At 40.0% G+C, this 11869-nt stretch overlaps 1 protein-coding gene across 2 annotated transcripts in view; it reads left to right on the top strand.

The window, feature by feature from the left end:
• The first annotated feature begins 647 nt into the window (after window positions 1-647).
• The window catches only part of st3gal3a (ST3 beta-galactoside alpha-2,3-sialyltransferase 3a), a 44740-nt gene continuing 33518 nt past the window's right edge, over window positions 648-11869 (top strand). Inside the window, exons 1-2 of one of the 2 annotated variants that reach the window (XM_034705043.1) lie at window positions 648-776; window positions 3974-4125. In XM_034705043.1, the coding sequence (XP_034560934.1) occupies window positions 4011-4125 (115 nt within the window). In that variant the 5' untranslated portion in view covers window positions 648-776; window positions 3974-4010. Of the gene's footprint in view, window positions 915-3973; window positions 4126-11869 lie in introns of both variants that reach the window. The other variant, XM_034705051.1, reaches the window with a different exon arrangement.

The following is an 11869-nucleotide window of genomic DNA, read 5'->3' as shown; positions in this document are numbered from 1 at the left end:
TTCTATTAAAGTCAGAATTTAGATTTTTTTTCCCTCAGAATTCTGACTTTAATCTCAGGATAATAAAATTAAGATAAGATAAGATAAGATAAGATATTACTTTATTGATCCCCCGGGGGGGAAATTCAGTTGTTACAGCAACCCAGATATAAGTACAATCAATAAAGGAGTTTCAATAAGTAAAAATAAGTAAAAATCTAAATTAAATTAAATTAAATTAAATAAGTAAAACTAAAAATAGATAAATAGAGCTAGAATACAATTTAGATGTATACAATGTTACAGTGGAATTTAAATTAAATAGAAGTAATTACAGGCAGTATTAAAAAAATTCAGTAGTGACAGGTTGACATGGTGTGATTATGGTTGGTAATGACAAATTAAGCAATAAATAAAAATAATATGGGTATGTAATGTGACCATGAGTTGTAGTTAGATTAATAATGTAATATAACATAATATAATAATTATTATTATTATTTCACCTTGTTATCATTATTATTTTTCAGTGGCTCTAATCCTCTTCCGTGATACGCACTAGATGTGAATCAAATTATACTGCATTGCACAATTCAAAAAAATGTGCACCAAAAATTAAACAGCAGGAGGCCACAGAAATCACAAGTTAAGGAAGTGTCCGCTCGAGCTGTGCGCGCCCCCGTGAGGTCCGTGCAGTTGCCTGTGGACAGGGAAAAGCAGCAGCTCGGCAGCAGCCTGCAGCCTGGAACCTGGAGCCTGTGCGAAGGGGAGGGGGACGCCGACTCTGCCCCTCTCAAGTGGGTTGAATAAATTCAGTGCTACTTGAGACAGATAAAAAATGTTGACCAATGCATATCCGATGCTTGGTGGCCGTCGCGGTGGCAGGAAGCAGCGACGTGTTTGAGGTCGACTTGAAAATTAACTGTCTCCGTCTGGTAAGAGACTGAACGGCTTGTGGGCCAGGGTAGCAAGCTAGCCATGCTGATTAGCCTCTCGTTTATTTACAATTAGCCAGTCCTTTCTTTATTCCTGCTGTCATGGTCATGTGGTGTGTTTCTGGGCAGTGTAATCTTCTTCAGTCTTCACTCGGATAAATGAAGGAGCACTTTAAGATCACTGCTGTTGTCGCTAGTGTGTGCTATCATTATTGTAGGTGACAAACATGGTGAACTAGCTAGCTGCAAGCTACAAAACACCCCCGTTCTGACTTCCAATAATCGATACATTGATCATTGAGTCCAGAAACCTTGACACTTAACAAAGCTCTTCTTGAGTTCAGTGTAAATTAAATTAAAGATCCTCACGTTAGTGGTTAAATACATTCCTATGCTGGCACAACACTGCTGCACATTTCGTTGAACCTTAGTGTTTCAATATTTTTAATACTGTCAACTGAAACACACCATTTGTTACCCAATATGTCTCCCTGGAGCTCGTATCAAAGTATCTGTAGGTAGATAAATCCAGGGTTTTCCCTGTGTTGAGCCTAAACGCAGAGAGGAGTTGCTAGGAGGCTAAATTTAGCTTAAAATGTTATCTGGAGATCCAGATCTCAGAACTTTGAACTGCATCTCTCAGACCCGCTCAGCAAAAGTGTGCTGAATTGTTACCATCCAAGAGCTTTTGCAAACTTAAGTCCCTGAGGAAGACTGTGAGATGAGTCTGAAAACATCAAAAGTGGACTTAGAGCAAAGGATTTTTAGTCAACCTTGCATATTTGTCCTGGCTTCAAAACTGTGTCCCCAGTAGAGATCACTGATCTGTCAGTTGCTTCAAAGATCATTTCTTCATAGGAGAACGCTGATCACATCTGTAGAGATTCAAATGTGAAATGTGAAATTGTAACGTTCCTCAGCTTTTCTGGAATGGCTCTTAAAGCTGGGGGTTGGTAGTCAGATTTAGATACACTTTTTGTCATACTGGTTAAAATGATCTTTATGTCCTGATGGCAATCAATACATAATGTGTTCTTAAAAAAGAGCGGAAAAAAGCTGTTATCTACAGCCGGGGTAAACCTGGGAAAACACCAACCAATCACTGTTTTTGGGTGCCAAAATTTTAAACAAATCAAATCCCATCCTGCCTTTCTGTCCGCCTCCTGTGCTTACATTTCCCCAGCGTGCACTCCTCCTCGTCCCCGTCCCCTGCCTCTGCTTCCCCTGACTCTACTGACTGCCCCTCTCGCTCGACTTCGGGCCTGTCCCCTCTGACCCGATGAGGTGCTTTGCTCAGGACTGTAGTCCAGATCAGAGTCTGAAAAGCTCTCAACACGGGGGCTCTGACAAGCAAAAGAATGTATGACATTTAGTAAGTCCTACAGGTAATGCGATGACGAGCCGATTCATGAACACGTTGATCTTTAATAACCGGTCACTGTCGGCCGTGTCCACGCAAACCAACAAAGAAACAGTCAATGTTTGAGTGAATGAAAAACTTCTCCTCTTGTCTCTCGTCTCTCCCGCTCACACACTCTCTAACACCCCCGCGCCCTTCCTGATGCCTTCACTAACCGTCAACACTGTAGGAATTAAGAACATCTACACTGAACACGTTTAACAAACAGTAGAGCTGTTACAGTATTACATGTGTTATAACTTTTCTCCTGATATCGTGTCACCAGTACAACTGGATAATGCTAGCATGACAGTTGTGAGTACTAACAGCAGCCATGTTTGTTTGTGTTTTTAACTTTCACTATGATAATGTTTTGCTGAGGACCGGTTTTGAATCAGTCACGATCATATGGTTGTGAATCAGCGGCGCTCGTGCATGTGAGTGGGGGCATCGTTTTGGAGGAGCTCCGTGTGGAACAGGGGGAGGGGTTAGACGGAGTCCTGAGGACATGCTACGTTCAAATTCATGCTAGTTTCCCGAGACTACCAACCCCAGCTTTAAACCCCTTCCACTTTCCGAGTCTGATATCCTGAAGCTTTATAAGTCACGAAACTAGAGGTGTAACGATTCTTTTTAACAATGATCTGTGGTTGCCGATACGATAAAAGGACGATAGTGATTCATTTAGAACGATACGTTTTGAAACGATTCAGTGACTTGAAATCGATTCAGTAACTTTTCAGCCAAAACTTCAACCAGTGTGAAATAAATACCTTGATAGTGGACAGTCCTCGATTCTTGTTGTAAGGGAATCAGGTATAAATGAATTATGGATATAAACAAACAAGCCCAGAGGCTTCTGCAGAGCTGATGTTACCATGCGCTGCTGCTACAGCAGGAATGCTGCAAGAGGTGCCTGGGCGGTCGGCGTTGTGTGAAATCCCACGGCACCTTAGTAGGTGGTTGGATGGATTTGTCGTGTTGCTGTGGCACTGTAGTTGACCTTTACATATCCTACAAACAGCGAGCGACTTATTTAGAACATCTCCATCTTTGCGAAAGCCAAATTGTTTCCACACGCTGGACCGCAATGGTGGCTTGATCATTTCTTGCTCGCCTGCTAACGTTCCTCAGCTTTTCTGGAATGACTCTAAAACCCCTTCCACTTTCCGAGTCTGATATCGTCAAGCTTTATAAGTCATGAAACACAACAAAAGCAACATCTTGATTAGTGCCCACTGCTATTGTTGATTCAGGCAAGCTGTGTTTAGATAGCAAAAAAAAAAGGTCAGAGATGAGAGCAATAATATAGTAATACTAAAAATACATGGTACTCACAATACTGGCTGCATTATTATCAAACTGCCACAAAGAAAAGAGCTAGATTTAAAAAAAACTATACCAGTAGTCTTGTTTAAACCCTTATACTACAGCTAACCAATATTAGAGTTACTTGATCCCTAGTTAGAGAATATATTGTGGACTCCACATAAGACCAGTTTCCACCCCACCTTCACCGTCACCTTAGGAAAACACAGTGATGTAATTTTACACTACCACTGAATTGATGCAGAGTATAAGCAATTCAGCCTCTGTGGGAGATGAAATTGAGTAGTAATGTTCTGTGTATGTCTAACCTGTTTATCCTCTCCTCGAACAGGCTCCAGTCTGGAAAGTGCCATGTATACCTGCTGGAGATGAGAATGAAACCCAGTCGCAACATCCTCCTGGGCCTGTGCTCCGTGCTGGCCTTGGGATTCCTGTATTACTCTTCAGGGCGGATCAGCTTACGAGGCTGGAACCACAAATCATGTGAGTGTTCCTCTGATAAGTGGCATTATCTTTGTAACAATATGCTGTGTAATTTAAAAGGATTCGTTTCATTGACCAGTGTCAACCTCGCTGACGGTAACAGAATCTGTTCCCTCTGCTATCCGTATCATCAACACGGGCCAAATGTCTAACAAACATGAGTCTTCTCAGTCCCTTCAGGATTTCGCAGGTTTTTTTGTGATTGTTGCGGCCCAAAAAGCCTGATTTTGCGACAGCTGTTTGAAAAAATTGCAGTGAAAGTTGCAACTTTTTTAAAGCTTTTTTTTTAGCAAGTAAATATGCTAAATTATTGGCAGTTCTTGATGTGACCACCATGACTGTATTTTGAATCTCTTGATTCACAGAAAAATGCCATGAAAGGGCTGTATTGCACATTTACGATAGTCCTATCACATATAGTCCTGGAAAATGATTCCAACATGGCTGCGTTTGACCTGACCCTGTTAACAAAACACATCCCAATTCATTGAAAGTTGAGTGCACACTGTGCTGGAAAAGACACTGTGCAACTTTTTTCACATCTTTTCTCCTTCACTTCATAATCATGCATTCACAGAAAACAGGGGTATATTGTCTAGTTTTATGGTACCTTGTAGAGTGCTCTTTTGATTCAAAGAGTCTTATATTTAAGTTATAGTGTGACCATTGGAGTCAGGCAGAGAGCTTGGGGGTCTGTGCCTCACAACTTTCTCTGCAGGCTGAGAGCTCAATACCCGTACTCTACATCAGTTGTTCTCAAAGTGGAGTCCTGGGGGTCCGCGAACCATAGCGTGGGGGTCCATGAAATAATTTGAATAAATTTCTAATAAATTATAAAATTGTGCTGTGTCATTACAAAACAGCATATACACCATTGTTATGATACCATTTGGTGGCTCGAAGGGATATGTGAGTCTTGTTACTGTTAATTTTCTGAAAGCTTAGGGTTAGGGCTATGAATAGGGTTAGGGTTAGGATTAGGGTTGTGATTAGGGTTATGATTAGGGTTAGGATTAGGGTTGTGATTAGGGTTATGATTAGTGTTATGATTAGGGTTAGGGGTTAGGGTTGTGATTAGGGTTAGGGTTATGATTAGGGTTAGGGTTAGGGTACCGATCACGGTTAGGGTTGTGATTAGGGTTAGGGTTAGGGTACCGATCACGGTTAGGGTTGTGATTAGGGTTAGGGTTATGTTTAGGGTTAGGATTATGTTTAGGGTTAGGGTTAGGGTACCGATCACGGTTAGGGTTGTGATTAGGGTTAGGGTTATGATTAGGGTTGTGATTAGGGTTGTGATTAGGTTTAGGATAAGGGTTAGGGTTGTGATTAGGGTTAGGTTTAGGGTTGTGATTAGGGTAAGGGTTATGTTTAGGATTAGGGTTATGATTGGGGTTAGGGTTAGGGTTATGATTAGGGTTAGGGTTATGATTAGGGTTATGGTTAGGATTAGGGTTATGATTAGGGTTATGATTAGGTTTAGGATTAGGGTTAGGGTTGTGATTAAGGTTAGGATTAGGGTTGTGGTTACGGTTAGGGTTATGATTAGGGTTATGATTAGGGTTAGGGTTATGATAAGGGTTAGGGTTATGATTAGGGTTAGGGTTATGATTAGGTTTAGGATTAGGGTTAGGGTTGTGATTAGGGTTAGGATTAGGGTTGTGATTAGGGTTAGGGTTATGATTAGGGTTATGATTAGGGTTAGGGTTATGATTAGGGTTAGGGTTATGATTAGGGTTAGGGTTATGATTAGGGTTAGGATTAGGGTTAGGGTTAGGGTTATGATTAGGGTTAGGGTTATGATTAGGGTTATGATTAGGGTTATGATTAGGGTTAGGGTTATGATTAGGGTTATGGTTAGGGTTAGGGTTAGGGTTATGATTAGGGTTAGGGTTATGATTAGGGTTAGGGTAAGGGTTATGTTTAGGATTAGGGTTAGGGTTAGGATTAGGGTTGTGATTAGGGTTAGGGTTATGATTAGGGTTAGGGTTGTGATTAGGGTTAGGTTTAGGGTTGTGATTAGGGTAAGGGTTATGTTTAGGATTAGGGTTATGATTAGGGTTACGGTTAGGGTTATGATTAGGGTTAGGGTTATGATTAGGGTTATGGTTAGGATTAGGGTTATGATTAGGGTTATGATTAGGTTTAGGATTAGGGTTAGGGTTGTGATTAAGGTTAGGATTGGGGTTGTGGTTAGGGTTAGGGTTATGATTAGGGTTATGATTAGGGTTAGGGTTATGATTAGGGTTAGGGTTATGATTAGGGTTATGATTAGGTTTAGGATTAGGGTTAGGGTTGTGATTAGGGTTAGGGTTATGATTAGGGTTAGGGTTATGATTAGGGTTAGGGTTAGGGTTATGATTACGGTTATGATTAGGGTTATGATTACGGTTTTGATTAGGGTAAGGATTATGATTAGGGTTAGGGTTAGGGTTATGATTAGGGTTAGGGTTATTATTAGGGTTAGGGTTATGATTAGGGTTAGGATTAGGGTTAGGGTTAGGATTAGGGTTAGGGTTATGATTAGGGTTAGGGTTATGATTAGGGTTAGGGTTAGGGTCAGGATTATGATAAGGGTTAGGGTTATGATTAGGGTTAGGGTTAGGGTTAGGGTTAGGGTTATGATTAGGGTTAGGGTTATGATTAGGGTTAGGGTTATGATTAGGGTTAGGGTTAGGGTTATGATTAGGGTTAGGGTTAGGGTTATGATTAGGGTTAGGGTTATGATTAGGGTTAGGGTTATGATTAAGGTTAGGGTTATGATTAGGGTTAGGGTTAGGATTATGATAAGGGTTAGGGTTATGATTAGGGTTAGGATTAGGGTTAGGGTTAGGGTTAGGGTTAGGATTAGGGTTAGGGTTAGGGTTAGGATTAGGGTTAGGGTTAGGGTTATGATTAGGGTTAGGATTAGGATTAGGGTTAGGGTTAGGGTTAGGGTTAGGTTTATGATTAGGGTTAGGATTAGCGTTAGGGTTAGAACCAAAACTAAACTTAAGCAAACAGAACCAGAAACAAACTCATGCAGACATAACCAGAACCGAACTCAAGCAAACAGAATCAGAACCAGATCCAAACCGAACCAGAACCGAACCATACAAGAACCGAACCATATCCGAACCAGATCCGAACCAGAACCGATCCGAACCGTATGAGAACTGAACCGAACCAGAACCAAACCGGAACTGAACCAGAACCGAACCGGAACCGAACCAGACCCGAACTAGAACATTACCCAACCAGAACAGAACCGAACCGTACCAGAACCGTACCAGAACCGAACCAGAATCGTATCAGAACTGAACCAGAATCGAACCAGAACCGTACCAGAACCGAACCAGAACCGAACTAGAACAATACCGACCTAGAACCGAACCAGAACCGTATCAGAACCGAACCAGAACCGAACCAGAACCATATCAGAACCGAACCAGAACCGAACCAGAACCGAACCGGAACCAAACCAGAACCAAACCAGAACCAAACCAGATTCGAACCAGAACCGATCCGAACCGTATGAGAACTGAACCAGAACCGAACCAGAACCAAACCGGAACTGAACCAGAACTGAACCGGAACCGAACCAGAACCGAACTAGAACATTACCCAACCAGAACCGAACCGTACCAGAACCGAACCAGAATCGTATCAGAACTGAACCAGAACCGAACCGGAACCAAACCAGAACCGAACCGAACCAGAAACCGAACCAGAACAGAACCGTACCAGAACCGTACCAGAACCGTACCAGAACCGAACCCAAGCTAACAGAACCAGAACCAAACTCAAGCAAACAGATCCAGAACCAAACTCAAGCGAACAGAACCAGAACCAAACTCGAGCAAACATTATTAATGTCCTCAGGTTGGCATTGAGAAAAATCAGATGTGTGAGCAGAGCTGGGACTGAGCACTGTGAAAGCTAAGCAGCAAAAGGAAAAATTGGGAGCCGGCTTTCTCTCAATGCAAGCTTTTGTTCATGACACATCACTAATGTGCTTAATCTGTGTTACAATTATGAGAGGGCCTTGGGCAATTTTCTCACCTGTAAGGGGTCCCTGGCTCCAAAAGAGTTTGAGAACCCCTGCTCTAGCTAGTAGGAGTGCAAACTCCCGATAGTGAAAACAAACGGAACAAAAAGAGCGACACAGCTGCACAGAAACTCCACATTGTAGACATCCCTGATCATAATAGACATCGCCACGCAGAAAGACAGTTCACATTTTTTTAAATCTCTGAGAGATTTTCAAATACAGAGTGCGTCTTTACACCGGTGCAATTTTTTCAGAGTATACGGTAACTCAAATAAAAAAACGTGACATTTGCTGTGTTTTATATCGACCACTTAGCAGGATGAATATCATGATTAAGCAGGTATATTTTGAGTCTGAGTTGAGTTGAGAAACATTTGTGGCCATTTTTGTCATTCAGTTCTATCTAGGTCATTAATGCACTGATCCTCTGATCATTATTATTATTTAATTATTTTAATAAGGCAGCTTCCTGATTCCTTTGTTGGCTCTTTTGTTTTTTTTCTTAACTCATTTATATTTTTTGAGAAAAGAGAAAGCTGAGATGAGAGTTGCCCATCATTGTTACTTGGTTGCACTAATAAAGTGAAGTGCTGTACATTTGTGGTTGCATTATTCTATTATCAATTTGCCATAATTTTTAAGTATGTAAGAGATTATTTCATTGATAGCCATAGATTACATGTCTTTGAATATAGACTTCCACTGAGAGGAACATATTAGACTATTTAGGAACTAAATTAGGAACTAAATTTAGACTGTCAGACCATCTTGATCATCAATGAAAATGTCCTGGAAAATGACCTCTGGAAAAGAGTGGGAACCCTGTCTTTGCTTGTGTTGTACTTACTCTCAGATGTACATTTCTTTTGACAAAAGCGTCTGATAAATGAAATAATGTAACATTGTAATTTTGTAATTGTATCACTATAAGTTAAAATCTTGGTGTATCTGTTTCAATTAAAGTACTCTGGCATTTTATTGGACAGAACTCTCTCATTTCTTCACCAGGCTTAATTTGGCTGCCACACTCCTAGACATTATTTAATGTATAGAAATAGATTAAAACATATGATTTCACATCTATTGTAACTATCAGGAGGATTTACATTATTTAAAGGTCTTCATGTTGATTGTTTTTATTATTTAATCCGAATTGTGGTATGTTTTAGGGTATAGCATGACATTATTTTAGAAAAGCTTGGGTCTAGAACTGTCATTAGTACTAGAGCTACAGTTGTTGCTAACATTAGGAGTAACCCTCATCAAATGCCAAGCACTGCTAAATTTTCTGAAGTATTTATTCCAACACACATAGAAAATGAGCTAGCAGTTTGGAGAGAATTCTACCTAAAATTGAAAGAAACGGCTAGCAACATGGCCCTTAATTTAGCAGATTATTAAAGATTAGGTCCCCCTAAACCACATACACCAAAATTTCAAACACAAAGGAACAAATCTGTCTTTTAATAAAAAGTTTGCTGACAGAACTAGTGACCTTTGCACACTGTTTCTTGAGTGGATGTGTGTGTATCTCCTGCAGCCTGTGCAGTTTGAGTAAGGGGGAAAAAAAGGGATGTGTTTGGGGAGTATAGCTTAATTTTTTGGACCAAACACAGCGGAAATGGAGTTTGTGTGATATGGCTTAAGTAGATAGCTACAGACCACAATAGGCTGTGGGATAACGTTAGCAACATCAATCTGCTGAATGTCATCTCCAGGAAACACCAGCTGAGACTAGATTAAAAATAATGCATACCTGATCAGACTGAGATGTTTTTCTAGTTGCTTTCGTTTTAATCAAACTCTGCAAGGTATAAATTGGCAGCACATTTATTGGGGATGATTCCTTTGCATCTCAGACCAGCTGTGATCCGTTACATCTCTATACATTAACAGTAGCTTGTAGGGATGTACATTTGAAGTATTTTCAGTGATCGATTTTTGGAAATGTTAAAGATTAATTATCAATTAATCAATTCAAAAAATACATTATTATTATGTGAAAAACAAGGCCAAATATGTTTTTTCCATCTAAATTATATTTTCTCCAGCAACAATATGCATATAACTGATGGTATTGAATACGTGTACATGTTTAACACTGATTATCAACGATCAGGCTCATAATAATATATAAATATTCTCCACGGACATAGTCTTATAAAGTGAAGGCTCATAATACAAACAGAATAGTACCTTAGACTCACAGTGACCAGTTTTCTGTCCACTCGTTCTTATTGAGAAAAATAAACGTGCATTCGGTCAGGTGTCAGCCGGGAGCGCAACGGGGTCATAATCAGTTCAGCGGCAGAAAAGCTCAGACGGCTCTGATGCTGCTGGTCTGCAAACACAGCGTACTAGCAATTCCCAACAGTCTGTTGACTTTGTATCCAAATGTGGAAATGTCCTGTTTAAAGAAGTGAACCTTCGTGTCCGTGTCGTTGTTGGCAGCAGTTGCGTATTGATCGTCTTAAAAAAGTGCACGTGTAGACCTGAAGAACAGCCACAGCCGCTAGCTGAGCATCTCTGCTATGCACAACACCTTTAACAGCTGATTCACATCGAAACATGCTTTAAACTTAAAACACCTCCCTGATAGCTGAGTGTATAATGAGGCCACATGATGTTTGTTCCACGTGACGGGAAATTGAAAACAAAAATGCATTTTTCTTGTAATTTCTTAACAATCAATTAAGCGATAATCGATTAATTGTGTACATCCCTAGTTCATAGCTACAGACCACAATAAGCTGTGGGATGACATTAGCAACATCAATCTACTGAATGTCATCTCTAGGAAACACCAGCTGATAGATTAAAAATAAATAAATGCATACCTGATCAGACTGAGACGTTTTTTCTAGCTGCCTTCATTTCACTCAAACTCTGCAAGGTATTAATTGGCAGCACATTTATTGGGGGATGATTCCTTCTTATCTCAGACCAGCTGTAATCTGTTACATCTCTATACATTAAAAGTAGCACACCTTTCTTATGATGTTGTGGAAAACTACCAAGCTGTAACATTAGCTAGAAAGTGAATGAATGCTATAATTGGCTGTTGTTTAACTGCACCTAATTAGTAGGAATGCGGGTGTTAAGTTGATTAAAAGATTAAACCTTGTCACCCTCGCTAATTGGCACCAGAATTACTTGTTGGGTAAACAAGTTCTTAATATTTTCATTATTGTTGGCCCTTGTTTCGCCGTGTTAAACTATGCTCAATTTTAAATATTTTATGAAAATGTCTGTACTTTTAAATCTGTTCGTAGGTTCGGTTGGTTAGAATTTAAATTTTTGTTTATGTGACTGAGAAATTGGTTGCTTGCATCCTACTAATGGGTTTTCAAAAATGTTTTACTGTAAAATGTAGCTGAAAGTGCCTCCAGATTTTCACTGTTCCTTCTATTTTCAGCTGCTGATCAGTTAAGAGGTTAATATGGTAATTTGTCAGGTTAATGGAAATAAGTGGCTGCTGCTGTGTTTACTTTGAAAACATTGGTTCAGAGAAATGCTGACTGTCTGAAAGCACCTGTAAAAAATATAAACAAAAACAAATTACAAATGATTGTTGGATTAACAGTTACGCACATGCAACCAAATACTATTTAGTATGTTGTTTCAAGTATCCAGGGCTGGTTAAGACACTTTAGACACTAGCCATTAAAAACGGTAAATCCACACGCATTTTTTCTCTTACATAGCCCAGCAGTAAAA

Source organism: Notolabrus celidotus, chromosome 2 (genome assembly GCF_009762535.1).
Source record: "Notolabrus celidotus isolate fNotCel1 chromosome 2, fNotCel1.pri, whole genome shotgun sequence".
Lineage (NCBI taxonomy): Eukaryota > Metazoa > Chordata > Actinopteri > Labriformes > Labridae > Notolabrus > Notolabrus celidotus.
Note: the sequence above shows the minus strand (reverse complement) of the source record. Positions and strands in the feature narration are given on the sequence as shown.